Genomic DNA, 17,581 nt, shown 5'->3' with positions numbered 1-17,581 from the left:
CCACTGGCTGGCTGGCTAGCTGGATGGTTCGTCGGCTGGTTGGTTGGCTGGTTGGTTGGTTGGTAAGGGGTTGCGTCGTGGCGTCGCCGTTGTCGTTTCTACGCGAATTCGTAAGGGAGATTTCAGTCGACGCGCGACTGTCACCGAAAACACGTATACGTGCACAACCCCCGTCCTAGAACACAACCCCCGTGGCGTGAAGTGCGACTGGTCGTTCGCCCGGTGCGTGGCCAGCGATTGGATTCCTGCTGACAGGTAATCGCGATTCAGGGGAAGATTTCCCATTTGGACCGGTCGCTCCAATATTTACTTCCGAGCAATAACAAAATGAAACGCGAAACAGTTGGATTACGGTAATATTTTATCTTTCGTGACGGTCCAATTAAGGCAACTCTCCCCCGCTTATGATTCGTGACGTTTCTATCTTTGCTTCCGTAAATGGGAAAAGTCGCGATCGACATTCGTGCGCGTTGGGAACAAGTGGATGGATAAGAAACAAAGATTCAAAGAAATTTTATATAAAAACCATGTATACAATCGACCGTATAAAACGTTAACGTCAGAACGAAGGAAATTTCTGCTCGTTTTATTACACCAGATTCACCCTCGCCCTATCATGCGACGATACTTGCTGGCTCGCCAGCCAAATCTGAAAACAGCATAAAGATAGTAGTAACGTTACGGTTATATCGTTGAGTCAGCGATGCGGACACCCTGGTACAACGTGAAACTCATCGAGCATAACAAATGTTTCTGGAACTTGGAGATATCGATCGCGATCAAAAATATTTTCCTCGATCGTTCGACGACGCGAAATTTTCTTGGATCGCGAAATCCCGTGGAAAATCGAGTTCCAGGAAGTTGAAATTCGTATTCCGTTCACCGGTAACTTGGACGAAAAGGAGAAACGGTGTTCCTTGTATTCGTGTTCGCTCGATTGCCGGTGGAATACAGTGGCAACAGCCGTTAGACGGCGAACACGCGACGTTCGGGAATAAAAATTCACCGACGAGGTGTAATCGTTAAGGAACGGGGATATCGGGTTTATTTATAGATCGATGTCGCGCGAAACCTAGTGTTTCTCGTGGTACGGATCAACGGATCCGACACGAAACATCGGTGAACCGTTCCGTGTCCCGTAAGAGACGGGTAGCCTGCTACCTCGCGATAGCAATTTCCAACTTGTTGACGGGCCTCGATTTCCCTCTTGCCTACACCGATATTTAGCCGATACACGAGCCAGACAGGGTTCGGTCGAACGAGTTTCCAATCGCGTTGCGTCGGAGGCGCCATTGGGGAAGAGAACCGGATCGTCAGACGCCTCTCGATACCGAGAAAGGTCAGGATCCCGATGACGCTCTTGTTTCTTCGACGCTTTCCCTTTTTAGTGCTCTATGATTCTCGGTGCTGGCCTGACACGTTACGTCTGAATCAGTTTCCCGCGAATTGCTCGACAGTTTCGAGAACTTCATTAGCGTACCCTTGGTTCCGTACCATCGAATACCACTTACGGTACATCGAATTAAAGCTTAATGCTCGATGAACACGATTACAGAAAGTCCCGGTTAATGTTCTTAATATACAAGTGGTAGCCGATAACCAATTGCAACGAACGGCAAACAATAACCATTTGTCGCGAAATGGTACTTATCTTGCATCAAATTGAGGCCTCGGTTTGCCAGTCGATCGAAAAGAGTTAAGGGGAAACTTGTTCCCCAAGAAATAAAATACAGCTTCAGCTTCGAGTAACATTCAATGTAATGTAAGAATTTCTACGCGATGTTATACCGAGCTTAGGAAGTCCCGATAAAGTGGCTTACTATGATCCGTTCTTTGTCTTGTCGCCTCCAATGGGAGTTGCTCCCAGCCGTCAAGATTTACGGTGTCTATGGGGAAGAAGTTTGGATAATGCTGGTGAAATGCGGCCGCGTAGCTCGTTCCAGGGGTCATTATTTTTCTTGGGGTTTGCGGCAACATATAATGTCGCGCAGACAAAAGAAATATCGTCGGAAAAATAAGAAACGTTGTCGAGCAAAATATGTTTACCTCCCGAGAAACCTTTCAACGCGATTCTTTACGAAAATTCGCCGTTTAACGAAACTCGATTATTACCGCGGTTGGTTCGTAGTTCCTGGCCTAGAGGAATAAGTTTGGGTCTCCCTTGGAAATCCAAGTTTAACAGATGCAGGGATGCGCGACGGAATTCAAGATTTATCTTCGAAATTTGGGAGTCAGCCGTCTAACGAAAGGAATACAATGTAATTCGCTGGTTTCTCGTGCCACCTTTAGAATATTTACACGCGTTTAATACGCTATGAGTTATTTTACGAGATCGTAAAGCATGCGGCAGTAAAACCGTCGCCCGAACGGTATATCACGGGTAACTATAATTCATCCAGAGTCCTCCTAATGTTAATAACTAGAGAGCGCTATCGTCGAAATCTTTTATAAAACATTCTAACCGCAAGCAGTGATTTGTTAAATTTTTATTTGATTCGCTTGGTCCGTCGGTGTGCATGGAAAACGATATCGGGATGGGAAGATTGATCGAAACGGCATTAAATTATCGGAGAGACGCTTTAATGCCACGCGTACGCGAAGCAATTTTCTCGTGTGATTCATAATGTCGTCCGTATCCAGTAATTCATGCACAGCGCGTGGGCGTTATCTGATTTTTCTGTAAGACGCGTGCGTGCAGACCACCGTGGCACGGTATTTTTCGTGCGTGGAATTTTCTTGACCATTAGACGCACGCGATCCATTAACTCGTCTCGCGTATGGCAATCGAGCCGCAATTGCCTGGAAATCGGCTTACCGCTTGTTCTTGAAAATTTCTCTTGCCTTCTCGTTGCATATTCTTCTGCATCGTTGCGAATGCGAAACAAGTTATGAAATACGCTTTAACTTCCTGATTCGTAAGAGCGTTACGAATTCAATTCGGTTAAACATTCTCTGTTCCGAATGGAACGAACGCTTTCGAACAGTGCTCCAAAGATGCTCTCCGACCAATTATATTGTCGGAATTTCGTTTTGTTCGAGGAACGAAAGAAAATCTTTTCACGAAAATGTTTGTAACCGAGCGCGTTTCGTTCATAAAAGGTTTGCTCGTATCCACGGACGGCTATGATCGATCGTCGACGGCTACGTGCTCTCGTATTTTTAGATGTCGGATTGGCAGGTGAGAGATGCCAGAGACGAGTCTCTTTCTCCGATATTCCGAATTTCGCGAATACTTCGGATTACGTGACAACCGCGCGACTATCGAAACACGTTCTAGCTCGATACGTTGGATATTTCCGGCTTTCCATCAGTCCGCGTCGATTTATCGAAAGCGTAATTACAGCAAAGTATCGCGTTTGGATATGTTACCGTTCGGTAGCAATTACTTTTCAATTGTTACCGCTAGCTTAAACCGTACGAACGCGTTTTTCGACGCTGTCAGAAAAATAAGCCGACAGCGAAAGGAATCGATAAACGTATAGCTATGAAAAACAATCTCGAACGAATCGAACTGTACTTAAAAAGTTGAAAGGAGATGCCTCCAGTACGTATCGGTAACAGTACTCGCAATTTGCTTCGGATCCTCTCATAGATCGTTCTGAAAAATCAGCCAGAGTCCGATGAGGTAAGCTACATATTTATAGCTCCCGTTTGTAAACTTGTTCGGAGAGGAAGACGGAACCGACGATGCAGTCACTGTTTGCACACCGAGATCAAAGGATCCTTAAAAGTATTGCCGTCCCATGCAAACTCGTAACTCGTACGCTTCGCGTAATAACCGAGACTATTTTAAGAATAATTCGGAAATTTGCATTCTTCCGACTTTGCGACTCTTATCGTCCTTTTTTCTGAAACGTCCAAAATGAAAGGCAATGGAACCGCTCGTGTCGTTGGTAGAAGATTAAACGCGTCAGTTCAGAATGCAGCTCGGTTAGAGCAGAATTTATACGTCGCTCAGAGAAAAAACAGCGATTCGAGGAGGGAAACACGGAAAACGTTTCGAAGCTAGCTGCAGATGCGACTGCATTGTGAAACGTGTCCGGCTGGTTGTGCCACCGATAGGATTCATGAAAACTGGTCTCTATAGAAATCGTTCGCGGACACTTGGCTGTTCGCGCGGATACGAGGTTCGCAGAGAGGAAACGTATTGTTTGCGGGGGACAGATTCATTTAAAGTTGTCGCTTGCCTCGAAAGCGGCATCGATTAAGGGCCGTCCAAAGGCTCGACGGGATGATCCTTGCTTCTCGCCGACCCGCTTCGCGTTTCCACCGATTATTCCAAGCGTATCGTTTCCCAGCGTTGTTTGGCCTCGCTCCATAAACGGTTGCCGATCGAGGCGTCATTCCGTTGTTCTCGTACGACGAATCGATTCGTCTGGCTCGCGGCATAGAAAATGAAAAATGTAGCTTAACCGGTACTCGCTAGTCGCCACCGGCTCTGAACTTTCACGATCGTTGCTCGATTTCTTATTAAAGTCGCGTTATCGGTTTCGAGATCGACCGAGACAGGTTGCACGTAAGATCGAGGCTCATTTAAATAATGCACGGCACAAGCCGGTACGAGGTTCGAGAGAGTCTCGTAAATTGTCACGCGATAGGATTTGTTCGTAAACCGTTGGACGATGTTTAGACGTCACTGTAAATACCGAAAGAAGATTTGTTTTTAGGCGCACGTGACCGATGCACGCGCGTTTAATCCTTCCACTTCCGCGTTTATTGCGTAATCGCCTCGTATCGATCGTTCGAACACGATAAATAAGGTTGTTTCTTATTTACGGCAAGTTCGCGACAATATTACGAGCATCTACTGTACTTGGACGCCGTAAATAGCGATATGTTTTTGTAGCGACGTACATGTACGTCGAGCGGATTATCGATCTCACAGGGTGGAATTCGTGAAACGCGATTATTTTGGAGCGCTTTTGTTTTCGTCAAGTGGTCGACGCATTGTCGCCGTGGACGATAAATCATTAAAAGTACACCGATTCAGTCAGGGGATTAACGAAACAGACCATGATTCGGTCTGGTCATGGCGGCTCTCGTTAATCTCGGACGTTCCATTAGGCCGTGTTCATAGTGGCGTGTTCGAGATCACAGTAGTGCCTGCGACGCGTCCTGTAATTCGACCACATAAAGACTGGGAACCGTGTAATACAAGGGAATTCTCTCTTGCCATTCGCAATCGTGCCTAGCCAAACGACACTCTGGATTGCTTTTAATCGTGGTCACGTTCGTTCAACTCGAAGCGTTGCTTTGTTACTCGAATTCTTATTAAACGAGACGCGCAACAAATATCCACGGTGCATTAAACGGTCTGTGTGTCCATGAAACAAGCAAGCGATGCAATTAATCTACGACGAGTACACCGCGCGATAAAATGCACGGATATTTATCAATTTGTGCATAAATCGTTAATCGTATCGTTTTCCGATAACCTTGATATCGCGAGCGATGATACACGTACGAGATTTATTTACAGGATACGCGGCGTCGATGTCGTAAAACTATCGACGGGAATGCGGAGCGGTGTAAATTTGGCATCGTGATAATAAAATCGTCGCAGGGAAATGAAATGTTTCGATTGACCATCAAACTGGCCAAGAGCGTCGTTTCCGTCCCTCGCTGCCGAGTTCATCGGGTCGTTGGCGTTAATCGAATTTGTCGAGAGTATCGAGTGTGCATAACGCTTAACAGGACGCGCGTGATTCGTACGGAAATTGTCTATTTGGACGCGATTTTCCGGGCCACTTTGATAGGAAATTGCGTCAAATTCGAGATGGATAGAATACAGAAAAATTCGACGAAACGAAGCCTTTAATCGACTACGCGTTTAAATCCTGACTCGCTATTTGTTTCGATATTGGCTGCGCCTCGGTTCGTGAACGCGTTATATAATTTGAAGATCGTTTCGCGTAACATCGTGATCGGTATCGATCGATATCCAGTGGATATCAGCGGAACACAAAGGGAGTTTCTTTCGTCGGCGTTTCATCAATCTCGTTCCGTGGGTCCTTTTGCGCGGTCAGCTAGCGGTAGCATTCGCCGTTGGCAAATCAATTATCTCCTGCTATTAATTAGAATTATCGCTGCGGCGATTGCATAACGAGACCATGGAATAGCCATGGAGTTGCAACGGTGTGGTCTGGCATGCAAGGTTTTTCGTCGATGAAACATTACCGCTGGATCTACCGTGCTACGAGGTGTATCGTCGTAAAGTGCTCCGTAATTGACCTCGTTATGTAATCGATCGAGTTGCATCTCACTGCATTATGACATTCCGTGCGACGCGATCAATTAAGTTCCCCAAATTGTCAGATTCTCGACTTGCCAAATTCCCATATTTCCGAATTTACCGAGCAAATCGAGCGAGCGACTTCTTCTAGATTTGTACTCGAGACTTTGCCTTCTCTTATCGGTAAATTCAGAGGTGTCGATTTTTCGCGCGCGTCCAAATTGTAGCATCGAAACGTAGCGCGTGTAATCTCGTAACGGCAACAAGCGGAAAAGTATGTTAACTTGCTGGGCTAAAGCGAACAGAAACGAAAGGTTGCTGGAATGTTTAATTAGCGGCTAAAAATTGTGGTGTTCGCGAATCGATTTAACAAACTTGCCAGGAACTATTCCGAAAGCGCGGGCTGGCAGTTTCGCCGGGCAAGGTTGCTCAATACCGCGCGAGTTATTGCCTTGGCCACGATGAATCGCGAACCGTCGACGCTCCGCTCGAACTCTCGTTTTCCCTTCTTCTGTTCGCGGTTTTTTTCCGCTTGCTGACCAGCTCGACCAACGTAGGACATCGTATATGTAACGATGGCTGCGTAGATACACGAGGCACATCCGTGTCGAAACGTGCACATGTCGCTACGTACGAACACGTACACGCGAGCGCGCGTACGTGTACCAGACACATAGAAGTTGGCTTATGTAAATGGACACGTAACTCTGGATGCACGGTTCTGAGAGCAGGTGGAATATGACCCCCGGTGTGCATCAGGAGAATGCGCCGTCAACGAGGACTTTAAGTTTTTGTTTGCTGCTGCCTTCTGTTCTTCTTTGCTCCTTCTCTCCTCGCTCTCCTCTTCTCTATGCTACTCTACTACTCTCGTCTGCCTTTGCCTGATCGCCTCTGGCAGGAAAAAAATTGCACAAACGGACCATTCACCGGCTGCTGGAATTTGCTTCGAGACGGTGACCATCGTGCGCGCTGTTACGAGATGTTTGTTTTTAATTTTAAGTCCGTTAACGCGCTCGTTATCGGCGGCGTTTCACAGAAGATGCATCTTAACTCTTTTGCGTACAAGCGTACGAAGATAATCGCAACGAAAAGGTCAAATAGAATCGCGCAGTTTCCGTATTTTTTTTTCCTTCGAGATTAATGTTTACCAACACGCGACGCATCCCATGATCCGTAAAATGACGCGCATTCGAGAGTGCTTCTCTCGGTAGAGCATTTTGCGCGAATCCGCGTGGCTTAAAGTACGGATTGAAAGACCGAGGAAGGGTAAGACTAGGCAGAATAGACGGGAAAAGAGACGGAAAATCTCGGTGCAGGAATATTTATCGTGGTAGCTTTTCTGCGATCGTCCTTGCGGCTTCCAGCCAGCTTGCTCGAGTTTATTTTAGAGAATAGCGTATCCTGTTTCCCCTTGGAGACTTTTGTGTGCCGCTTCACCAATTGAAATCAACTTCACTCGAATTCCGCTTCCGTGGAGAGTAACGGAGAGCTTCTTTGCCATTAGGATAGAGGATTTCAAGTAAAAGAATTCGTGGTGGGTTCGAATGGTAAATTCAATTTCGGATTTCGATGCAATAGCCCCATCCTTTTTTCCTTGTTTCTTTTATGTAGATGTCGGTAACTGGCTGCGTAATACTTCTTCGTAGCACGAAAACTTTCCACCGTGCTCGAACGCGTTTCGCGCAAAGCACCGTGATAATTTACGCGATATCGTAAAAACGCGAGATGCTTTCGGGATTCGGGACCCGCAATTAACCCGAGACACACAAGATTTCGCGTCACGAAACGATCGGACGAACCTGTTTCGTGGCCCTTGGCTTCGCAAAGAGCTCGTAAAACGGACAAGATCCCTGCTTAATGTTGTTGTTTTTGCTGGCTCGATAATTATGTCGACAACGTTCGCCGAAACTCGCGCAAAAAGGCAACTGCTCGGACAAACGCGTGCTTCGTGACCCAAAACGTTATTGTCAGCGTTCGTCCAAGTTTCGTCGAAAATTTGTACGAAAAGTTTTTGCTTTGGAGCATGGAGCGTTCCGAGACGAATGTCGTAACTATTTCAGTCGGTAATTAACACCGTTTATCGGCAATTAACTAGTACCATTCCGTACGAAGGCGGTATCTTCGGACATAACGCAGTGTTTACTGTTAATTGGAATAGTTATTGCGAGTCTGTGAGGCGATTGTCGTTCGATGGACGTCGTCGATGCAGCAGGTTGCAGCCCTGTCTACTGACCTAACGTGGTTAGCCCCGAGGTAATAATTGCGGCCAGAACATTGCCTTGTAATCAAATTGGGTCGCGTCCGATCCCGAGCTACCGTGACGCGACTCCAATTATCGCGATTCACCTTAGCGTTAGCTGTTACCAGACTATTGTCTCGCGAAATTCGTTGAAAGGGCGGTAGACGGGACCCTCGAGCGATATCGAATAGACGAAGAAAATTGAACCGTTATCGTAATACTCTGCACGAGAGGTCGGTGAACCTGGAACGCGGGTAATAAATGATCCTGAACGCCAGATGTTTGCTAAGCTCGTAATCGAGGGACAAACGTTGCGACGGTCGTTTGACACTCTTTTTAGGCGAACGAAGTGAAGCGATTAAGACGACAAAAGGAGTATATTAACTTGTACATAAATTGCGAGGAACATCTAATCGTTCGCAGCGCAAGATAATTAAAGGACATCCAGTCGCGAGGCATCGAATCAGATGGTAGTTACGGGTTTCCGAAATATCGTTATCGATTCCGAAGCGGCGCGCGAGTGAATCGAAACGCGTTCTCCGATGAAAAGGGACAGGCCACAGTTCGGTGTACGCGACTATTTATAACGAATCGATACGAGCCGTCGGCCGGCGCATTCTTCGCGTGCTCGATGGTTGCACGTGCAAAATGATACCGGCAGCACGCGAGACCGTAGCGCCGTACGTTTCGCGAGGAAACGGTAAAAAGAGAACCACGGGGATTGCAAGTTGCCAGAGTTCGAATAGCGATGAACGCGAGTCGTCCGACCGAGTGCAACGGTATCTGGCTGATTACACGCTCGATAGGATAGTAAGTGACGCTCGATTCGCGAGATAATCGCTTCTGTTATAAATTTCGCGCCAGTTATAAGTTAAGCGTTAAATGAACGAGACTTGGATATATCGTGCAGGAAATTAATGAGCTGGGCGTGCGTGAACGGCGATTTATCGTAACGAACGGGGACAACCCTCGAGAAATATCGTTTTTCTGGAGATTCAATTTTCTATCGAGCACAGATCCTCCCTCTAACGAGAACCGTTTAAACCGATAGCTGGAGATCATTCTTGCTACGCCCCAGATCGAGATTTAGCGTTCGGAGAGACGGCTGGAACAGAAATCTATTTACTCGATTACAATGAAATTTGGAAAATATTTAAAAGCGTGTACCATCAAAGGCGATTTTAATCGTATTTGCTGCGGCGGTGACGATAACAACAATTCATCCATCCACTTTTCTCTGGGTCCGTTTGTTCTTCCGGGTCGAATCCACGACATTTAAACCGTTGTTCTGGGCTTTTAGTTTATCCAAATTATGCACCGCGGCGACGAATGAAATTGCGGATCCCTGGACGGACGATTAATCGTTTGACCACCGACGACCGGTCGGGGAAGGGGGCCAAAATGTTCGTCGCTATGGTGTTGCACAAGCACAACAAGCACAACAATGGGAACCACTCGAATCACCATTCGAGCAACAACAATTCCACCCGCACAACCAATAACCTGAACAACAATCACATCAACAATAACGTCACCAATTTGAATCAGACGTTCAACTCGAGAGCGGTAAGTGTTGAATATTTAGAATACCTTTCGTTGAAACGCGAATTCCGATTCGATTATGTTCATTCGACTGACTCGAAGGAAAAAACGCTCGTTCTTTCTCTCGAATCGTTCGTGATATTTTACACGATCGTCCTACGAGCTGAATTTCCTATTTACTGCTTTGTACAGGGTTTCCCTTAATTTTCTTTTCTTTCGATTATTCGACCGTATTAAATTCGCTACCGTAGGTAGTCGATAGCCCTTGCGTCGTTCAAGGTGTTAATATTGTTCGAAACTTCCGCATCTAGAAATATAACATTCTCAAGGTAGTATCATTAGGACCTGAATACGCACCGATACTAATTACCAGAATTAATTAACGAGCGTTAACTGTAACAAACCGAGCCGTGAAAGTCTCGAAACTCTCACGATCGTTCTCCATGCCAGCAGCAGGAAACGCGTTTTTGTTGCAGGTTATTTAATGTATAAATACCGCGTATACACCTGTTGCTCCGCGGCCGAAACGAAAGCCGTTCGATTAATCGAAGTGACAGTAATCTTGCCGAACAGTTGCAATTAAGCGGCCGAACGTGTATCGGGGGAAAACGCATTGAAACCTGTAATACTTGAAATCGCGTTAAAAACCATTATTCATTCGTCGATTCGGCGCGAAAGAAATTTTTTCAGCCACGATCGAACGGCTGTTCGTGTCCAATCGGTTATAAACGTTTCGAGCAACGAACATGATTTTCCTGTTACCGATTTTCAACGATATTACGCAAACCGATTTCGTAATTTTTCATTCGAAGAAATCGGACGAATTCGGCGTTAGTTCCCAAAAGGAAAAAAGGGACATGTTTTTGGCAGGGTTTGGCAGGATTTATCATCGATTCACGGAAGGAGTCGGCTGCTCCTTTCGGCACCGCTGAAGTCGGCAGAAGAAAAATTTTTCCGCTCGACGGAGAATCGCGTTTGCGGTGCAAAGGAGAGTTATCTTCGTTGGTGCGGAAATCCCATGAAATCGCGACGATTTCGCTGACGCGAACGCGGGCGTCTTGCCATGGCGATATCGTCGTCTCCATAGGATTTATTCTGTTTCTTTTCGCTCCTCTTCGTTCGCGTGCTTTACCTGCTTCCTTTTACCCAAATTTTTTAACCTAACCCGGTAGAGTTCACCCCACCTTCGACTTTTGTACCGAACAATTTATTCAAGTTTTCCCGGACCCGACTGAAAAAATGGCTAACGCGTAATTACTCGCCCTTTATCGTCGTCCCTGTTTCAATTAAGGGCCAAGAATAAACAATAAATCCCGAATCGTTGAAGGCAGCGTATAAACAAGCTCGAAAGCAAACCCTTTGGAATGCAAAGCCACGCGACAACGAAACGCGGCAGACTCCTCAACGACGGACAGTTTAATCTAGTTGTTAATTTATAGCGTTTCGGGCGAGTCCTTTAACACGTTCGTTATCAGGATCGAATAACACAAAGGACTTAATCTCGCTGCTTCATTTGCATGCAAACCTCTTGAAGCGGCGACCAGAACCGAGACAGAGCCACCCCCTCTTCGATAGATGCAATTAACTTATTCCTATTCCTCCACCCTTTCGTTCTCGAAAAATAAACCTACTCGTCTGCAAACAGGATGCAAATTGCGCCGCAGGGAAATTACTCGAGAGGAATGACAACAAAAAAGCAAAAAATAAAACAGAAACAAAGAGGGGTGCGTGCGGGGGTGGGGTCAGGAAAAGAAAAAGAAAGTTGAAATATTCAAGCACAGAGATGAAAAACAATCGAGCAAGCTTCGAAATAAAAAGACCGCCTCGGACTCGAATATCGATAGTCCTGCCTGGTCGATTCGCGACAGAAATTGAAGCGAAATTGGATCGCGGACGAAGCCCGATATTCGTTGCTCGGTTGCTATAGACTTCTTCCGCTTTAATACTTTGTCTAAAAGGGTGAAACGAAATAACCGTTCGAAGAATGAAATATAAACGCGGTATCCGCGCATTATCGAGATCGAAATAATTACTCGCGAATGGACGATCGAGTTTCGACGGGTTCATAAAGTTGTCAAAGGCAATCGGCCTGTGTATTGTACACCGTCGCGATCGCTCACGGCTGTAACGATCAACACGTTCTGCTCGTAAAAATTGTCGACGAGACGTGACGAACGTGTACCACCGCTCTCGATTCGAACGCACTCGTTTTCGACTAATTTTCACCGTGTAAACTCTATGAAGTTTATTCGATTCGCGAATCGATCAAATGTGAACGAAACCGTTTGCAAATACGATTATATATACCCTATCGATGATTGTCCATTTTACTCGTTAAATTGACAGTTATTCGATAGTACAGTTCGATAACAACTTCGTAATCTATCTCGATAAGTTCTCTTCCTAATGCTTCCTCGAACGCGATCAACGAATCTTGGTATACAGAGAGAACTTGAAACAGTTTCGACGATCTGCTGGAGGTACTCCGGTATCGAATCGCATTGTGTCAGCGATATAACTTTTGCGTAATTACGTTAGCTCATCGTAATTGATACAAAACAAGCCGATTCTATGCAACCGAGCAAATGTGCATTTACATATTCTATTCTGGTACGAAACGTATCGCTTATCGCATCAATGGCCACGAACAGCCGTGCATTATCGGTACGATACAAACGATATTCAAAGTTTATCCACTCTTTTCTTTTGTTAATTATTTCGTTCTGCCGATGGTAGTCAACGCGTTAAATTGGGAAACACCACGACGGTGTACACGGCCGTTTTCATCGCGGCGTTTAACGTTAATTAAATACATGGTAATGGTAACCAGCGATCATCGCGATAATCAACGTATTTCATTTAATCGATTCTCGTAATAAATTATACGGATCGATTTGCAGTTTTTTCGCGGATAATTGGAAAGAACCCCGATTATCTTTGCGTTTAATTGCGATTAACCCGCTCATTGACGGAATAAAGGTTCTCGTTAACGAAGCGGCCGGATTAGGCCCTCGATCACTGGTTATAATGATCGTGCCAAAGGAGACGCTCGATACGCTATAAATCGTCTACTAGATGAAGCCATTTATCATGGTCGTGTGACGCGTGCCTATATCATTCGCAACACTGAATCCTTCAATCGTGAGCCAAATCCCCGTGGTAAATCAGGTCTACGCGATATACTATCCGGGTCGAGGTTTTGCACGGTGCGCGATAAAGGTTCCAGGATATCGTGCGCTGTTGGAATACTCGATATGGAATTTTCGACGGACGACGCGTTCGTTGATAGTCTTTTGTCGGTCGTTTTTAATTGAAGCCGCAGGCGGAGCGACTATTTGTTGGTATCGAGGGTGTCGAAGACGCGAAACAAGAAGGGTGAACGTTAAACGTGACCGACGGAGGGTGAGAGTGTCGCTACGTGGTGGAGCACAAAGACGGTTAAATAGATCGAGGAGAAGTGGATTAACGTTCCTCTCCGTTAAAAAAGAACCACCCCACCTCGGCGTATTGAACCTTGTCGACCCTTCGCGGTCTTCGCTTTGCTCGATTCTTAGCTTCCAACATATTTTTCTTTCGAGTACGGATACGTACTTCAATTTTTCACAAGGTTACTCCGAAATAATTCGTAGTACCGAAAATATTTGATAGGACATATAAAATTCATTGTTTCAGTCAGAATTACTTTTGATCGAGTAACGAGAGCACTCTGGCTTGGAGTACGAATCCGCCTCTAAATTTTATATCGCGTCGTTTTAAAATAATCTGTAGTATCGGAAAACTTTGGTAGAGTATTTGGAACGGAGCGTTCGAATGCCGTTTAACCAAACTCTCTCGACAACGCGCTTTTCGTTTCCACCCTTAAATTGCTTCGTGTCGGAGTGAGCCCAGGGTGTCAAAGTTAAGGGAGCCTAAAATGTTGATACGTTTAATTAACGGTGTCCACTCGAGATGTCCGAGTTAACCGAAAACCCATCCTCGACGTTGGTCCGCAGGGGTCGAGCTGCTTTCCTCCGATCGTCTACGGTTGTCGCGTTGCAGGGGTTACGCTGGGACAATCGATGACCAGAATCCGGTTGTAATCAGTCCGATTACATTGGTTTAATTCCCAGAAGCTTGTCGTTAACGTTCGACGAATTAGGCAGCTTTTGCAAATGGCAAATCGAAATGTTGCGGCCATGGGTACAACACGAAGACACGGTCAATGGAGAATTGATCGGCATTTCCGGCGAGCAAAAGCGATTATCGATGCGCGAGGAATATTTGATCAACGATTTCGAGGCAGATTTTGACGGTTGTCCGCTGTTTACCGAATTCTTCGATCCCAATTGCCACTCTAATTCGCTGGACTATTAACTGCTAGGAAATGAAGGATTTCGCAAATAGAATGCTATCGATTTCGCGCGTTCGACCGTCTGCTTTTCGAGCTCGAGTGTTTGGTTTTCGAAAATTCATTCTCGTTCGGTGATTTGTTTCTTTCTCGTGGCATTTAATGGACCGGTCTGTTTTTCTGCGCACGGTCTTTTACCAGTAATTGTTCGCGAGACGAAAGGTGAAAGCAATTTTTGTCGTTTCGGAGACTGGTACGGCGAATAGAGAGCAACTAATCAAAAGGTTTTTGTTCAACGTCGACCAAATCTCGATCGATAGACGTTACGTCGCGTTCGTGGCGAGATTCGTTGTTCGCCGAAGCGTTAATTGTACGATCGCGAGCGCGCTTCGGCTTACGATACTATCAAATTTGAGAAACGCTCCAGATAGTCGATTTACGAGTGAATCGCGAACGATCAATTGAATTACACCGTATAAGGTGGCGCTTAAGTAGAAGCGAGCGAAGAAAGAGCGAAGCAAAAGACGAAATGAGAAAGGAACGATGTAACGGGATAAGTGGCAGTGTCAGGCGTTGTGTAATCGGCCGCGCGAGAAAGGTCGCTGGAACTGAACGATCGTTGCACCGTAAACGGTGGACGTGCCACGGAAATTCCGATGTTCCTTGCGAACGTACTAATCGGATTTCGACATTGTTTAGTCGACGATCTAATCGTATACCCCTGACAAGCATCTTGTTCCAGCGGTGACGCGCCAATAACGTGTCAATCAGTTTCCAGCGGAGTTAACGAAACGCTGAAAAATCTCCCAAACAGGTTAGGAACATTTAAAGTCGCGCAAATAGCTTATAATCGTGAAAAAGTTTGAAATTTTCGTCGATGTAGTTATCCGGTTGCGTCTAGTAATTAGCCAGCGTCGCATCGGCAGTAGTTTCGCTATTAAACACTTATGTTAGCCGCCATTAATGCATCCCACGTGTATTTCCCTCGCGGCTACTAACAGGAAGCTCTCCTTCCAATATGAGCAGGGGCTAGATCGTCTAATGGCAGCGATGTAACGACCTTGCCAGCGCTCGCTATCTTCCGGTTACGAGCTTCCTGATGCGAGCCACGAACAGGTCCGATCGTAAAAGCCAAACTTGCGTCGCGAAAAGCGTACACCCGTGCTTTTATGATCGACCGTTCGGCTATCCCGGAGAAACTCCATGCGTTTAAGGGCGATCGCCTCGTGACCATAAATAATTTCTTGCCGTTTCGAAAGAGATATCGACTGGCACCGTAATTACGGCTTCTTTCTTTCCCTTGCAGAAAAGATGCACGAAGTGTTTGGAAAGTTACAGAAACTATTCATCCGTTGTCTCGATCGTAGAAGAATCCAACGATCTTGAAAAGAATATTTTTTTTTAACCGGCATTCACGTCACGCTGACATGTTCCATGCAAGTTCTCGTACACCGTATAATTTGTCTTTAATGCGCTGTCACGATGTTAAGAGCGGATTGTTTTAAAAGGCCGACAAAATAATGTACGTTCCGTTGCCTACTTTTCGCTGTGGATTTTGATGACACGAATTTGCGAAACGATATTCCCCTGTCCGCACATTCCATCGTTCAACTTCGAGTCTGCGCCGTTTCGTCTCTCGCGCCTGGCTTTACATCTTCCTTCCTTTCTCGCTAGGTCGATACTTTTTAATTAATTCTTCGCGAAAATTGTCTTCCGCTTGTCTAGCGCGGCGAAAATTTTCCATATTTCCTGAGACGTATTCTGCAGTCTCCAGCTCTTTGCTGGCACCTCGTTCGAAACACCCGTCAGACTTTTTGGCATAAAACAGGGTGCTTAACGTCGAGCCAGTTTTATTTTCTGACATCGTAGGGTAGTAACGATGTTCGTTGACGTCTCTCTTCCGCGTTGCTTAACTCGAAGAAACGTCGACGTTGGATATTCGAGCTTCGTTCAAACGCAGATATTCGAGCCAAATTTGTACTCACCGACATCGTTAATCGTTTTCACGTTTGATGGTCGGGATGAAAAAATGTCGAGATATTATCGACGTTAAAATCGAACGATATTTCAAAGAGTTCCGTCATTGCGAAAATCAAATATTTTCTCAGCCCTTGGTCCAAATTGCCGGCCCTTCTTCCAACTGTCGGCTATTCGTTTTCCTCCGAGGTAATGCCGAAATTGGCAAGCTTACCGGAACTCGCAGCATTCGGTATTAGGTTCATTGGTATTCCATCCTCGAACCTGGTGTCATCCAGTATTTACTAACCACTGCGTCTCTTCGCATACCTATTCGACATTTCGGACCATCGTCTTCGAATTGATCGAGTTTCGTGAATCATGGAGGTCGCAAAATTGTCCTATCAAATACAAGATTGTAGCTAGTGTTATTTCGCTGCGTCGATTTACGCAAACGAGCGATTTTCGTGATTGCATCACGATCAAGTGGTCCGAAAGTTTGCCGTTCAAAAGTAAACAGCGTATCTCTACCAACGAGTAACATTTAGCCTGTAAATTATAGTAAACTACTAGGTGCGGGAGTTTGATTACCGTTGTATAGTATTTACCGGAGTTGTTAGTCCGCCAAATGTTCGCGGAAACGGTAGGCTATGTCGATGAGAGCAAATTTAGTATTATCATCGAGAGCGCGTTCGTAACGTAGATTTATCGGGGAATAAATGCGTTCGGTGTTGCCCGATAAGCGACACGACACTTCGAGAAAGTGTCGCGATTGGAAACGTCGAAAGAAAACTGTACCGATGACGAGATTGGAGCCGAAAGATGGGAAATTAAACTATCTATTAAGGGGAAACGCTCGAGCATATCGGACACGATGCAGTGAAATATAATTTAGGTCGTCAAAATGGTCGATCGACACGATTTATCGACGCTGGCAATCGAAGTCTTTATCCAACGTCCAATCGACATCGAAAATTTCATCGCTGGTCAGAGGGGAGAATCGTGACCGATGGAGACACAAGTGGGGCAAATCCGTAACGCGTGCTCGACCCTATGAACGTATTTCTGACACTCGATAAGACGGGTTTATCGATCGTGCCACGATTATGTCATTTTTGCCCTGGCACTATCCTGCGTATCGGTTAGAACGGCACCTTTCGAGAACCACGCACGCGACCAATTGAAATTTATTATTTTACCCGATAATAAAAACCAATATTACCAAAATCAATTAGTGCGAAAAGCGTGATTCAAGTGTAAGAGTAACTGTATTCGTTGCGAAAGT

At 45.7% G+C, this 17,581-nt stretch overlaps 1 protein-coding gene across 3 annotated transcripts in view; it reads left to right on the top strand.

Moving 5' to 3' along the window:
* GckIII (Germinal centre kinase III) overlaps positions 1-17,581 on the top strand; it is a 73,341-nt gene that overhangs the window by 22,090 nt on the left and 33,670 nt on the right. Inside the window, exons 1-2 of one of the 3 annotated variants that reach the window (XM_076532960.1) lie at positions 110-255; positions 9,772-10,037. The exons of 1 other annotated variant lie outside the window; for it this stretch is intronic. In XM_076532960.1, coding sequence (XP_076389075.1) covers positions 9,801-10,037 — 237 coding nt within the window. In that variant the 5' untranslated portion in view covers positions 110-255; positions 9,772-9,800. Of the gene's footprint in view, positions 1-109; positions 256-9,771; positions 10,038-17,581 lie in introns of those variants that run through there. One more of the 3 variants, XM_012287413.2, reaches the window with a different exon arrangement.

This window comes from Megachile rotundata, chromosome 6 (genome assembly GCF_050947335.1).
Source record: "Megachile rotundata isolate GNS110a chromosome 6, iyMegRotu1, whole genome shotgun sequence".
Lineage (NCBI taxonomy): Eukaryota > Metazoa > Arthropoda > Insecta > Hymenoptera > Megachilidae > Megachile > Megachile rotundata.
Note: the sequence above shows the minus strand (reverse complement) of the source record. Positions and strands in the feature narration are given on the sequence as shown.